We start from the raw sequence: 15,435 nt of genomic DNA, 5'->3' as shown, positions 1-15,435 counted from the left end.
TTTCGTAGCTCAGACTCCTTTTTTTTTTTTTTTCCCTTTCTTTCTATGAAGCCCTGGCTGTTCTGGAACTTAATCTGTAGCCCAGGCTGGCCTTGATCTCACAGAGATCTGCTTGCCTCTGCCTCCCGAGTGCTGGGATTAAAAGTGTGCACCACCCTGCCTGGCACCCAGGCTGGTCTTGAACTCAAAATCTCCCTGCTTTGCTCTCCCAAATGCTAAGATTACAGGTGTGGTGTGTGACACTGTGCCTCACTTCGTCTGAATCTTAAAACAAGCCAGATAAAGGAAACCATGAGTGCATGTCTTACTTTTCAATCACTGTGACAAAGCACCACGACCAAGGCAGCTTATAGAAGAAAGAGTTTATTGGGAACTTAGAGATTCAGAGGGTGAGGAGTCCTGGCAGGGATCATGGCGGCAGGCAGACTGGCATGGCGCTGGAGCAGTAGCTGAGAGCTCACATCAGATCCACAAGCAGGAGGCAGAGGTGGGGCAGGGAGAGCTAACTGGGATGGCCGGGGCTTTTGAAACCTCAAAGCCCACCCCCAGTAACACACCTCCTCCAAGGCCACACCCCCCCCAATCCTTCCCAAACAGTTTCTCTAACTGGAGACAAAGCATTCAAATATATGAGCTTATGGGGCCGTTCTCACTCAAACCACCGCAATGTATGAAGCTGAATTGGAACGCTTTTAGGAAATAGGTTTTTAGAGACTCAATTTTATTTTTATTTGTAGGTGTGTTTCTGTGTATGTGCATGTGAATGCAGTGACCACGGAGGCCAGGAGGGGGCATCAGATCCCCTGGAGCTGGAGTTTCAGGCTACTGTGAGCTTCATAACATGGGTGCTGGGAACTGAACTCTGGTCCTCTATGTGCTCTCTTAACTGTTGCGGTGTCCTCCTTAATTCTCCATTCTTCCTTGCTCCCTCCCTCCCTTCCTTCTTTCCTTTTTCTCCTCCTCTTCCACCTCTTTTCCATGCCCCATCTCTGTTTATTTGAGACAGGAAATCTCTATTTAGCCCAGGCTGGCCTCACATGTCTACCCTTCTTGCCTCTGCTTCTGCCTCCTTGATTTGCAGGTGTGTACCCCCCGGCCTGGCTGGATTTGGCTTTTCAACAGGAAATGTGGAGCAACATATGGGAGGCTCCTCTTGTTTAGGTAAAGGAAAATATTCTGGACCACATGGCATCCCTTCCCCCCCTCTGCTCCTCACCCACCCCCATCCCAGTTGCTGTTTGTCCCCTCGAGAGGAACTGGCTCCACTGCCCAGATGCCTAACCTACCTGCTCAGCCACTTCTTCCCCAGAAACTCCCGTTACTCTTCTGCTTCCCTAAAGCCAGCTGCTGCTTCTCCTTCCCGATGCCCTTTGCCAGTGAAATGAGTAACAGGGTGGATTTCGCTTCCTTATGCTGCTCTTTTGAGTTGAAGTGTCAAGTGCCTGGATCTGATGACAGGACTCAGTTCCTGCATTTGTGCCCTGACTTCAAAAGAGGTGTGTGTGTGTGGTGGTGGGGGAGTTTTGTGTTTCTCATTTTTAAGAAGGTGGGACTTATGAAGCAGGGGAATTCCACAGCACCTTGACATCTCCAAATCTGAATTAATGTAATCAATCAGTGTCCATACCCCAGGCACCTTGAGGTGGCGGCTGTGAATGGGAGCTTTTCTTCGTGGCTTTGTGGGTTATGACAGTGGCCCTGAGGACCCAGGCAACCACAGCTCACCACATAGGATAAAACGGCTGCTTTTGTTCTAACTGCCAAGTTTGGGGTGGTTCACTAACCCAGAGAGTGGGAAATTATAGTGTGAGTCTCTCTCTCTCTCTCTCTCTCTCTCTCTCTCTCTCTCTCTCTCTCTCTCTCTTCCTTTCTTTCCTTCTTTTATTTTTTGTTTTTTGAGACAGGGTTTGTCTGTGTACCCCTGGCTTTCCTGGATCTTACTCTGTAGACCAGGCTGGCCTCAAACTCAGAAATCCGCTTGCCTCTGAGTGCTGGGACTAAAGGCGTGCATCGTCACCGCCCGGCCCTCATGTGAATGTTTTATGGGGCTGCTTCGCTTGGTGTCATTACTCTGGTGTCCGTAGCTTCCATCGCTTCCACACTGTTGAATAAACAACATTTTATTTATTCATTTATTGTTGAACAACTGTTTTGTGAAACCATTTGAGAGCAACCTGTGAGGTGAGAAGTCTGACATTTCACCCTTAAATACTTTATCACGTGTATTTTTAAGAACCGGGACACTTTTCCTGCATAACCATCATATTGTCACCTCGTTCTGGTAGTTAAAATGGATACCACCTTATTTAACACACAGTCTACACTAGAATGTCCCCAAAGTGCCCGGTGGTAAATGCATGCCGTATTAAGATGCTGTTTGGACATCATGGTTACATAGCAACAACTCACACCAAGGTGTATTGGATTTCTGCTGCTGTGGGGGATGTCTGAGATAAACAGAGGGAAGATAGGTCTATTTTGGCTCACAGTTTGAGAGGCTCTAGCTTAAATTTGACCATGGCTCTTGGTTTGAGATGAGGGAGGGCATCATGGTGTGGAAGGTATGGTGGGGCGAAACTGCTCTCATCACAGCATCCAGGAGGAAGAGACAGATGGGAAGGGTGCGGGGGCACCATGAATCCCTCCAAGCATGACCCTGTGACCTCCTCTCTCTGATAAGACCCACCTCCTGCTTTCCAATAATGATGAAATTGTGAGTCCATCAATGGATTTGCCCGTTGATTAGGTGTAACGCTTATGATCTGGTCACCTCTCATTGCCATCCCATGGGTCTCTTTCTGCCACTGAGGCCACCGAGGGGCTTGGGGACTCATGGCTGTCAGAGCCACTGTATCAGTCAACAGCTCTACAGCGTCACAGCCCTCAGCAGTAGATGGAAGACTTGCCCTCCTCTGAGTCTGTGCTGGGTTTTAGGACAATTATCAGCAGTTATCCTGGAGGATGTCCGTAAAGAGGGCTACAGAGTTGGCTCAGCAGTTAAGGGTGCATACTGCTTCTCCAGAGGACCCAGGTTTGGCTCTGAGCACCCACACTGGGTGGCTTGCAACTGCTTGTTAATCTAGCTCCAGGAGAGCCAGCACCCTCTTCTGGGAACACCGTAAACACAAATAAAAATAAGTCTTTCAATAAAGGATGATGGTAGACACCTTTCATTCATGTCTTGAGTTCAAATGAAGAACTTCACTCTTGTTCCATGTTCTCTGTGTGCTTCCCAGGGTGGTCAGAAGCAGCCAAAGGTTGGGACAAAAATTTCAGCCCGATTACTCAACATTGGCATGATTTCTGTCTTGGATGTAAGAGTCTAACACCCGAGCGATGATCCAGCTTTAGCTGGTAACACTCAGTTCATTTCTTCCTTTGTCTAAGCCATGTTCATCTTGCAGTTTCAGCAGTCATGTGATAGCTAACCTGGGGTCAATTTGTCCAGGCTCTGATGTTCACTTATTTAGGCAATCACTTAGATGTTGATGTGAAGGTGTGAGGGTTAATCTCAATAGTCATCTTGATGAGAACTAGCATTATCTGGGAGACAGGCCTCTAGGCATGCTTGGGGGGTTATTTTGAGTAGATTAATTAAACCGGGAATATCTGTCTACTGTGGGTGGCACCATTCCCTGGGATGGGATCCTGGAGTGTATAAAAACCTCCTTCTGGCTTTTGTAGCCATCTACACTCACATGCAGATACAAATATACACATAATTTAAAATAAAATGAATCTTAAAATTAAGGAGAAATGAGCCAAGCACAGAATTCATTGTTCTCTTCTTTCTGACCATGGACATCACATGGGCAACTGAGTCTTTCTGACCGTGGACATCATGTGAGCAGCTGAGTCTTTCTGAGGGTGGTCATCCTGTGAGCAGCTGAGTAAAACTGACTTCCCCATCATGATGAGACTATGACCTATGAGCCAAGTGAACCTTTCTCCCTCAGGTTGTCTTTGTCAGGCTGTCTTATCACAGCAACAGGAAAAAGAATTAAGATGAAAGCATTCAGCGTTTTGTAGGCAGTTTGTCCATGTCTCAGCAACTGCTCCCAAATAACCATTTAGAGACTTATTACTAATTATAAATATTCGGCCAACAACTCAGGCTGACTCTTACATTTGAAATACCCCATATTTCTTGTCTGCCTTCTGCCACATGGCTGTACCTTTTCTCAGCAGGGCGCGCTCATCTCCTCTTCTCCCTGCACCCGGCTCGTGATCCCTGAGACTCCACCTGTCTTCTTCCTGGCAATCTCTCTGCTCCCAAATCCCACCTAGCTGTCGACCAGTCAGTATTTTATTAACAATGAGAGCAATACATTTTCACAGTGTGCAGAAGGATTATTCCACAGCAACATTTGAAGTAAAAAATGTTTGGGTAAAGCCAGCGCCCTCTTCTGGTCTCCTGAGGCACTACATGCATGTGTTGTGCATACATGCAAACACTCACACATGTAAAATAAAACTACATCTTTGGTTTTTAAAAAATGATATGTGGGGAGTGTCCTCCAAGTGAGCCCTGGGAAGGGTGCAAAAAGAGAGCATTATAGAATGAACTAGTGCTCTGGGTTGTTATGGGTCACTCTGTCTAGACACCCCTTGGGGGAGGGGACATGAAGGCGCAGAGTCAATGACACAGACACTGGGAGTCAGGTGAGAAGCAAGCAGCGGGCTTGTTTATTGCAGATATGGGGCGAACTTATATACCCTCCCGATTTCCCATTGGCAGCCGGAGACTCTCTTAGCTGTGTTGTCTCTTTTTCATTGGCCCCCAACACTCTGATGGTCATGCATCACCAATCACCAACTCCAAGTTGGCGCAGTGGAAAGTAGCTAGCATGCATGCCTATGCGTACTACCCAGAACAGGGAAGCTGCAGTTTTATCAGGCTAGCTGGCTGTGCTCCTCCTAAACTGGGTCCATTCTGTCTCCCCGCTGTATACGCTCCACGCACCATTTCTTGCCCCACCCACCCACCAGTTCCTTGTATTCTAAACTAAAGTTGCTGGGCTAACATATAAATGTGTTTGGCTTTGGCATAGCTCCTCCTCTTCCACTGTCTCAGCCTCGTCCTGAGATGGTTTGTTCTGCATGGTCATTTGGAAGGGTTTTTTGTTTTTTTTTTTAAATCTTGACCAGTTCCCACTGGAATAAAATATTCTGTAACTCATGGACTTATGCAAGATCGTAGGGGAAAAGTCTTTTCAAAGGTTTCTTTGAAATCTTGGCAGCAATAAAGTCTATCAAGAAGTCTAGAAGCCATGAAGGCTACAGCTAAGGGCTGTGGCAGAAACAATAGGAGTCTGGTCAAAATCATGGAAAAGGGAGGAGTCCTTGGACCCCTCATTTGTCAATGGAACAGCAACTTCTGTGCACAAAGGTCTAAAGCAGATGAGATCCCTCACTAGATCTACTTCATCATGTAAAGACAGTAGATCCAGTAAAGGTCTGGCATTATAAGCAGCCGTGAGCTGCCTAGTGTGGTCCTGGGAACTGAACTCCAGCCCTTGGTGAGAACAGTATGTGGATGAGTGCTTTGCCTGTTTAGATATGTTTACCATATGTGTGTAATGCCTCAGGAGGTCAAAAAGGGTGCCAGATGCCCTGGAACTGGAGTCACAGATGGTTGCGAGCCACCATGTGGGTGCTGGGACCAAACCAGAGTCCTCTGAAAGAGCAAGAAGTACTTTACCTGCAAAGCCATCTGACCAGCATCTTTCACAGGTATTTGCTTTGTTTTTTTTGAGACAAGGTTTGACTATGTAGCTTTGGCTAGCCTGGAACTCACTATGCAGACCAGGCTAGCCTTAAACTAATAGAGATCTGCTTGCCTCTGCTTCTAGGTGCTGGGATTAAAGGTGTGCATCACCAGCTCCAGATCTTTCTCAGGTTTTTGAGAATTTTTAGGTCATTTACTTCTAATTTATCTTGTTATAATAAAAATACATTTTTCTCTTAAAATTATTTTATTTGCATTGATGATGGTGTGTGTGTGTGTGTGTGTGTGTGTGTGTGTGTGTATGTGCTCACATGCACTGTGTGTGATACAGCACATGTGTAGAGTTGGAGTCAGTCCTCTCTTTCCAGTGTAGAATCCAGGAATCAAACTTATGATCAGGCTTGGTCAGCACATGCTGTTACCCACTGAGCCATCTTGAGGGTATTTGAAGGGATACAATTCTTTCAAAGTACAGATTTAGCTACATCCTACAAAATTTGACATGTGATTTTTTTTGTACATAACACTGTGTCTCATAAGGACATTTTCATATATTTATTGTGCTAGATAGTTTTGTGCCAACAAGCTGAAGTCATCTTGAGAGGTTGACTTAAGAAAAAGACTCCATAGGGTCAGACTGTAGACAAGCCTGTAGTAATTTCCTTAATTAGTGATTGATAGGGGAAGTCCCGGCCCATTGTGGGTGGTGGCATCCCTGGGCTTATGGTCCTGGGTTCTATAAGAAAGCAGACTGAGCAAGTCATGGGGAGCAAGCCAGTAAGCAGCACTCCTCCACGGCTCATCAGAATCAGCTCTTGCCGACAGGTTCCTGCCTTGTGTCCTGACCTCTTTGGATGATGAACAGTGATGTGGAGGTGTCAGTCAGATAAACCCTCTCCTCCCCAGGTTGCTTTGGTCATGGTGTTTCCTCACAGCAACAGTCACCCTGACCAGGACAAGTATCCGATGCATTTAGATCACACTGCCCCTTCAGTTGCCTCTTTCTTGTAGACGTGGCTTCATTTCCTATAGACAGCCTGTGCTTTCCTGGACATGGAACTTTTTTGTTTTGGAGACAGGATCTCACTGTCTATTCCTGATCTGCCTTAAACTCAAAGAGATCTGTCTGCTCTGCCCCTCTGGTGCTGGGATTGGTCAATGTAACAGTTTTGATAAATAACATTTTTACCAGACAGTTCCCAATGAGTTAGTTCATTTGTGATTTTTGTCTTAAGTCTCTGTTACCAATATTTGTTAGTTTCCAAAGCATGAGGATTCTAAGTGTCCTTTTGTTGCCGTGTTCTAATTCTCTTGCAGGGTTGTTACAGGACACAGTTGGCAGGACCCTGGCTCTCTGAAATTGACCAGAGATTGCTTTAACACCAGTGCAAACCCCTCAGTTCCTGTCTTGCGTGGCTTCCAAAGTTGAATGTAGCTTTTGGTATTTGGGAAGGAGATGTGTAGCAGGAATCTTAAAAGTTCTTATTAATAAAATCAAACTCCAGGCCAGTTATTGGGGTCAATGCTGGTAGATCAGAGAGACAGAACAAGCCATAGCTATCTCACCTTGCCGGATCCTCAGCTGGTCTTGTCTCCTCAGACTGGAGGCCTCTGAGTCCTCATTCGGAATGGGTCTCAGCTGAATTACTGCTCAAAAGCCTGAATGCTCAACCAGCCAAAATCTTCTAGTTTCTGATCCTCACGCCTTATATATCTTTTTGCTTTCTACCACCACTCCCTGGGATTAAAGGCTGGCTTTCTGGGATTAAAGGCGTGTCACCATGCTTGGCTATTTCCAATGTGGCCTTGAACTCACAGAGATCCAGAGGGATTTCTATCTCTGGAATGCTAGGATTAAAGGTGTGAGTGCCACCATTTTCTAGCCTTTGTATCTAGTGGCTGTCTGTTCTCTGACCCCAGATAAATTTATTAGAGTACACAATATTTTGGGGAACACAATACTACCACAGAGATGTAAAGGCAGAATTTTGTTAGTCTTCTGCCTGGTTTTCTTTCTTTGTTTCCACTGCCTTGTGGCTCAGAGCCAACTGTTGCCTGTTGATAGACTGTGTTAAATTAGCCCTTTGAGAACTCAAAGGAACTTATCCCAACTTGTAGTGTTTCTGATGTCCACAGGATAGACATTTCCACTGCAGATAACATCATGTTGCCAGTGGTTAACAACAGCCTTTCAATATTCTCCAGTATTTTACACGGATCTGCCAGCTAGTGTAAGCCAGTTCCACACTGTTTTTATTTATGTTGCAGGATGCATGTGTGCCCTGAGCTCAGAGGACAACTTCAAGGAGCCGGCAATTCTCCTTTGGCTGTGTGGGTCCAGGGAACAGACCTTGAGTCATTAGAATTGGTGACGAGCACCTTGGCCCACTGAGTCATCTGGCTGGCTGTGTTATTTCTTGACATTTATGTTGTGTATTTTTGTTTGTTTGTTTGTGTTTAGAGACGGAGTTTTTCTGTGTAACAGCTCTAGCTGTCTTGAAACTCACTCTGTAGATCAGGCTGGCCTTGAACTCAGAGATCTGCCCACTTCTGTCTTCCGAGTGCTGGGACTAAAGGTGTGTGCCACCACCGCCCAGCTGTGTATTTGTTTTAGCCTTGGCTTTCTTTATTTTCTTACCCTTACCCCCCCCCCCCTTTGTACAGCTGCTTTTTAAACCGCCTGCCTCTGTAGATGTTTCTTGGAATGAAGGGTGTAATGATACGGTTATTTGATCGATAGAGGCAAACCAAAGCATTCCAGTTTAAGCAGGTTTGTATTTCAGTTTGTTTCTGGGGGTCTGTGTGGTGCTGGTTCAGGCATGTCACAGGCTTGAGGGGTCAAGGCTAACCGAGCTTGCGGAGTCCCCACGCTGTCCTGCCCGCGGTCCCTTCTCAGTTTCTCTCATCAGGGAGACTCCTTCCTGGCAGCCGCTGAGCTGCTGTGCCCTGCAGCTGATTTTCAGGGCAAGCTGGGAGTTCTCCGATCGCTGGCCGCTTTCAGTTCCTGCTTTGTGACTCCTACCTACCTACCCAGAGTTCTCAGTGGCCATCATGGGAGAGAGGCTCTTAAACTAACATTTTAATTTCAAAATAAATTAAACAGCAAGGCCAGAAGCACCTCCAGGCATTGTGATTTTAGACACCCCACCACAAGCACCCCCTTCCAGAGGCACGGGACCATTCAGAGTACCTTGAATGTGTGTGCTCAGCTTTCAACGGTTCAGTTTAATATGCTTGCTCATTTAGTTGTTCATTAGCAAAATAACAGTGTGTACTGGAGACGCAAACCATCTCAGGGGCACCGAGGCTTCATTTGACCACAGGAGGATGAGGGGCCGGTTGGTCCTGCCTTGGGACACACAAAGATGGGAACCAGGAACCAGGAGCTGTGTTTAACTTGGTTACTGAGGCACCTGTGATAGCTGCTTGCCGAAGGACAAGGGTTCTGTCCCCTCACCTGTGAGCCTGAGAGTGAAATCTCATCTTCCTTTTTTGTCTTTTTTTTTTTTTTTTTTTTTTTTTTTTTTTTTTTTTTTCAGAGCTGAGGATCGAACCCAGGGCCTTGTGCGTGCTAGGTAAGCGCTCTACCACTGAGCTAAATCCCCAACCCCTCATCTTCCTTTTTCAAGCTTTACATCTGAGCTACACCCAGCGGTCATGTGAGGACTTTTATGATTTGCATTATTTTTAAAAATTGTTTATCTTGTGTGCATGTGGAGGGCAGAGGAAGTCAACAGCAGGTGACTTCCTCAGTCACTGTTCACTTGACTTTTTTCCACAGGGTCTCTCACTGGACCTGGAGCTCATTGATTTGCTCGGCCATTGAGTTATGTGGGTCTGTTTCTGCCTCCCCCAGCACTGAGGTTCCGGGGAAGCGCCCCTGTGCCTGGCTACTGCGTGGGTGCTGGGAATCCGGCTCCATGTTTTTGTGCACAGGCAGCCCTTTATTGACTGTGCCATCTCTTCAGCACCTGGTCTACAATATTTAAAAAACCACCCAGGGGCTGGAGAGGTGGCTCAGTGGTTAAGGCTGGCTGTTCTTTTGGAGGACCCACATGGTGGCTCACAAGCAGACTCCAGTTCTAGAGTTTCCCTTCTTCTGGCCTCTGTGGGGACCTGCACACGTTCATGCAGGTAAAAAAATACACCTATAGTAAAAGTAAATAAATCTTTAAGAATTAAAAAATTCAGGACACAGTAACCTCTCCTCTGTGAGGTCTTTTCTCCTAGTGTCCTCTGCTCCCTTTCTTGAGGGAAGATGTTGTACTTTGGGGTAAAGAATGATGAGGTGTGAAATTTAATGTGAGGCTTCCCAGTTTCCATTTTGACTCCCAGTTCTAACAGTATAGAAGTTCATTGGGTTGTGAAGGCTTTGGATTGGGTTAATTTTAGTGTTGGGTATTTTTTTTTATCTATTTACAGTTTATTTATTTATATGTTGTATTTATTTTTATTTGCAAGTTTTTTTTAATAATAAAGTTTATTTTAAAAAAGGAATGAAAAGGTCTCTCTGCTATCTGGGTCGGGGAGGAAGCTCCGCTCCCCACCCTGTTTCTTTCTGATGCCCATTTCACTTTCCGTCCACGACACCAGCGTCTGGTTCCATGACAGGGAAGTCTGGGGACGAGTCACTCATCGTAGAATTTTGGCAGCTCATCTCCCAGGATTACTCGATGGTCCACGCCAGCAGCCGTAATGGTGACCAGGTAGATGACACCCCCACTGGAGCCGTCACGGTTCATGGCCAGAGCGATGGCTGCAGGGGGTTCGCGTTGGAGAGAGGAGCAGAAAATGGCTGAGCTTCAACACGCTTCCCCTTCCCTTCCACCCGTGTGCGCATCTCCCCCAAAGCCCATCGGACAGAGGCACCTGCAGAAATGTCCGGTCAGCAGCATCTGCCCGCGTCCCTACTGTAAATGTCCCCACCGCGTTCTACTTCAGGTGACCTACAGATCAAGCACTGTCCAAATCCTTGAACTGTGAGCCGTCATTCCTGTGAGCTGGCTTGGAGCAGGGGGCAGCGCGGGCCTAGCACCCCGCTGGTTCCCATGGTGATCTTGTACCCTTGCTTGGTTTGCGCAAAGCAGTCCCAAGAGCTGCTCCAGAGCGCCATCTCTTTTAACATTCGTCTTGTTCCCTTTCACTCTAAAATGGTTCCCAGGTTTGCAGGGTGGGGTTGGAGAGATGGCTCAGTGGTTAAGAGCACCGCCCACTGTTCTTACCCACTGTTCTTACGGAGGACCCAGGTGAGTTTGGTTCCCAGCACTCACATCAGGCGACTCACAACCGCCTATAACTCCAGCTCCAGGGGATCCTCTTCTGTCTCCACATACACATGCACAAACCCACACACAGACACACTCAAGTACATTTACATAATTAAAGTAAATATTTTTTAAAAGCTTGGACATGGGATGGTCACCCGTGTATTCCTTTTCTGATTCTTCACAGTCAACTCTCTTCCCATGTCCACACGCCCTCCCCAGTCACCTCTCACCCGGCCAGTTACCGTTGGTGGTGAAGCGCCTGCACTCCTCGGGGGTCATGCCTGCTTTGTATGCTGCGTCCACATAACCGTAAATGTAGGTACTGCCGGAGCCGCCGATGGCAAAGGGCTGTCGGATCAGCATTCCTCCCATGGTGCCATACACCTGGAGAGAGGTTCCCGCAGTCAGAGTCGAGGATCACCCCACAGGCTCTTCCACTGAGACAGCGAGCATGAAGACCTGGGACCCCCACAACTGAGCCTGTGATATGCGTTTGCTTTGTTTTATGTATGTATGTTTGTTTTGAAATACAGCCTCACTATGTAGCCCTGCCTGGCCTGGAACTCTCTCTACATCAGGTTCTTCAAACTCACTGAGGTCTCGTGCCCCTGCCTCCCGAGTGCTGGCACTGAAGGCCTGTGTCGCCACACATGTGGTATGCTTTTAGAGGAACTGCCTGTGGACCACGTTGGCAGAATGACAAGTGACTTTCATGTCTCTGAAGAGAGGAGTGGGGAACCCCCGAGACCAGGAAGGGGCACTTACCTGGCCCCCCTCACGTCGGTCCCAGCCAGCTACCATGAGATGCGCCGACAAGTCCTCACGGTACTTGTAGGTGATATTCCTTACTACATTTGCGGCAGCCAGAACAAGGGGCGGCTCCTCCAGTTCCAACCTGAAGAGGACATTGGGAGTAAGGGTCAGTACAGTGTTCCAAGTCCCACCCTTGTCACCACGGTCACCCTCTCTGCCAAGTCACACTTGAACCTGCAGCTTCAGCAGACTGCGCTTCTCTCCCATGTGTCCAGGGAGACATGACCAGTCAGAGGCCTTCAGCGGCTCACCCTCCTTTTCTCTGCTCCACCTTCCAACTCCCTCCTTGGACTCTAAGGGCCCTACCCTCATGGGTAAAAGCAGATAAGCCTTACTTCCGCCCCAATGACCTTGATTTCTCATATGGCAACTGCTTGATATTAGGAGTGGGCCAAATTGTCATCTTCTTCCTGATTTCCTATATCAGGGCAGTGACATGCACTTTCCAAGCCTCCACGGGGGGAGACAGAGTCGCTACTGTGATTTCCTCTCTGCAGAAGCAGGACACTCGTCCCCACGGAGCCGGGGAGTTTTGCTGGGAGGGGAGTGAGGACCCCGGGCACTTTGTACCCGTGCAGCTCCAGCTGGTAGGCGGCCATGTCGGCTATGGCTTGGGCGTCAGCAGCGGAGCCAGAGAGGGCACAGTAGATGCGCTGGTGCAGAGGCGACAGCTTGTCAAACACCCGGTTCACCACGGCTTCTCTGTCGGGAAGGAGCCAAACATTCAAGCTGGTCTGACAAAAGAACAGCGACGCTCCATGCTCGCAATGCTTGGGTTGAGGCAGAAAAAGCAGAAAGGCATTGTGTCGGCTAAGTGACTCGCCGCGCTAACCACAGTTAGGCGGACTGGGCTGGGGATACGGCCCAGGTGGCGTAGTCCCTGCCAGGCAGGCACTAAGCCGTCCAGGCACAAGGCGGGCACGGTGGCACCCAGGAGGTGAGGCAGGAGGATCAGGAGTTCAAGGCCAGTTTAACTGCATAGCAAGTTTGAGGCCAACCTGGGCTACAGGAGACTCTAGACTCTAAACACCCCCCGCCCCCCGCCAATCTAGACTTTTAAAGACTTGTATTTTATGGTAAAACAGCAAAAAGAACACCTAATTAAGAAAAATGTGCCTCTGAGCCAGGTGGTGGTAGTGGTGCACGTCTTTAATCCCAGCACTCAGGAGGCAGAGGAATTTCTGAGTTCGAGGCCAGCCTGGTCTAGAGAGTGAGTCCCAGGACAGCCAGGGCTAAAAACCCTTTCTCAAAAAAAGAAGTGAAAAAGGGAGAAAAATGTGCCTCTCACTGGCGTTTCTTGGCTATTGACCACCTTGAGGGCTCTGGTATTTCTACAGACCCCGGCACAAACAGCAGTGATGTCCTCCCACGGCCTCGCTTACGTGTGAGGAAACTGGTCAGGAGGGGAGACCAAGCAAATCCAGTTCAAACTGTGGCATAAGAGTGAGACACCTGCTTGACAAAACTATTTTTTATCCTAAGTGCAGATGGCAGAGGCCCACTACAATCTACCCTGTGTCCCTCTGAGGCACGATTTATGTCCGTTAAGCTACAAAACATTCAGACCTGCAGGTCCTTGCCCACACATTGCACTATGATAGCTTCCTGGGAAGTTCAGCTCCATTTCCTGGATGGTTACCATACTGTCCAGAAGTTGGGAAGCAAAAGGTGAATGTGGGGCCTCCAGCCTCCTTCCCAACACCTAGCGCGTTAGTGAGACTCACCCTGCCGACACCCGGGAATCAGAACCCACCACGACACCCCCGTCAAACTCCACCGCCATGATGGTTGTCTGCAGAGAGACACAGAGATGAAATGTCAGAGCAAGAAGCGCCTCAACCCTTCATCGTAAGGAAGATGAAATGGCAGTGGCGGGAGGTGACTGACTCAAGGTCACATAGTTCTTCAGGTCTGAGCTTCCTTTGCTCTGTGGTCTGTGCTGTTGTATCCAGCTGCAGGGAACGGTCACAGCGTGGCTGTGGTACAGCACAGAGAGCCACCTCCCCAGGCCCCAGCTTCCCTGAGTGTAACCCACCCACCCTGAAGACAGAGAAGCAAGGACCGGTTCCCCCTCTGAGAGGGAGAGCAGGACAGGAAGAGGCCGCCAGCGACAGGACTGTCTCCACTGCTTGTCCAGTGCGCACGGCACAGGTGAATTACTGTGTCACAAGGCCGGGCCTTTCTTGGTCCGGGATCTCTCCCCTGCACCCTCACTTAATCAGGAGTGGGTTCTTACGGTTACTGAACAAGGGACACAGGAGAGGCCAGCGGTTAACACGGCCAGGAGCTGACTGGGCGAAGCTGCAAGGATCGCTAAGAGAAAGCAGAAAGTCTCCTTTAAGGGACTTTCTCTGCAGCCAGGAAAGGGGCTGCTGGAGAGCCAAGTTTTTTCCAGGTCAAGAAGAGGATTAAGGAAAAGTGAAGGAGGAAGAGGACACGTCTACTTCCCTCACACCCTTTGAGCTAAAAGGCACCTTAGAGACCCTTGCTCGGTTGCACTGAGAAAACCGACTCGGGAGAATGAGTTTTCCAAGCTCACGCAGCTCTCACTCTGAACCCTTGATTAATTTGACTTCTTCCCACTGCTCCATGGCATCGAGGGGAGATTTTCCCAACCTTTCTGGCCATTCCACACCTCACTCTGATCTCCAGGGACCCGGCACCTGAGTGTGCTTTCTGACGTACTGATCACAAATAAAAACCTAGAAATGGCCACTCGATTTTAGCAGCTGCTCTCCCAAACCACGCAAGGAGTGGGGTTGGTGGCTTTCAGAGAGCAGACACCAGCTTCCATCTCCTCCCAGGCTCCTAGGCCGGGGCAAAGTTCTCCTGCGAGCATGGGAATGCGGGGGTGGGGGCGAACACGGTGTGTGTGGGGGGACAGGGCAGCACCTGGACCAAGGAGGACCACCGATCATCACCCCCTTCCCCCAACCCCGGCGCCAGGGAGCTTGTCCTCGCTCAGGGTGGAGGTTATCAGAGCCCAGGTTACGCAAAGATCTCTCTGATGTGTATGTAGGTCCTTCTCAATGGAGCCTTGGTGTTACCTTCACCCAGGTGCTTCACCCGGGACACTTTCTCAGCACCTCTTTGCAGGGTCCTCAAGCCCCTCACTGGATTTGGCCCCCACTGCGCGGACCAGAGTGAAAGCGAAAGCACTTTGTAGCAACTTCCCTTAGATGATTCCAGCTCGAGCCAAAGTACGCACCTTCCCACTAGCTTCGCCTGCGGAGCCCTCCACAGACCCCCCGGACACCACACTTCGGAGCCGGGATACCCTACGTTCACTGTGGAGCGCAAGCGCTGGGCGACAACGAGCTTCCTAAGTCTCAGTCTCCTGGTTCACTTCCCAGAGCTTTCGGGTTCCCTGGTCACCCCACCCGCTGACTTTCACCCCCCCCAAGCCCATTACCCCGGTGTGGACTTCTCCTGTCCGGAACAAGCCAGCGGTAGGTTCTCCTGCCCGCAGCATCCTGACAGAGCGGAGCTCGGCTTTCCAATCCGCCGCGCTCGCCTCGCCGGGCGCTCCCCGCTTGCAGCCGGCGGCCCCGCCCCATCACCCTGCGAGGGGCGGGCACTTCTACCGGGCACTTGGCGCCCTTCGCCAACCTGAGCAGCGCAGATCTG

General features: G+C 49.1%; 1 protein-coding gene across 1 annotated transcript; it reads right to left on the bottom strand.

The window, feature by feature from the left end:
• Positions 1–10,189: 10,189 nt before the first annotated feature.
• Positions 10,190–15,376, bottom strand: Psmb9 (proteasome 20S subunit beta 9). The gene is made up of 6 exons (XM_028861017.2): positions 15,221–15,376; positions 13,533–13,600; positions 12,379–12,510; positions 11,761–11,890; positions 11,238–11,379; positions 10,190–10,484 (listed from the first exon to the last, which is right to left on the bottom strand). The coding sequence occupies exons 1-6, from the start codon at positions 15,278–15,280 to the stop codon at positions 10,357–10,359; spliced, it is 660 nt and encodes a 219-aa protein (XP_028716850.1). The 5' UTR covers positions 15,281–15,376; the 3' UTR covers positions 10,190–10,356.
• Between the last annotated feature and the right edge of the window lie 59 nt (positions 15,377–15,435).

This window comes from Peromyscus leucopus, chromosome 16_21 (assembly GCF_004664715.2).
Source record: "Peromyscus leucopus breed LL Stock chromosome 16_21, UCI_PerLeu_2.1, whole genome shotgun sequence".
Taxonomy (NCBI): Eukaryota; Metazoa; Chordata; class Mammalia; order Rodentia; family Cricetidae; genus Peromyscus; species Peromyscus leucopus.
The sequence above is the reverse complement of the archived record's forward strand: the minus strand, read 5'-3'. Positions and strand labels throughout refer to the sequence as shown.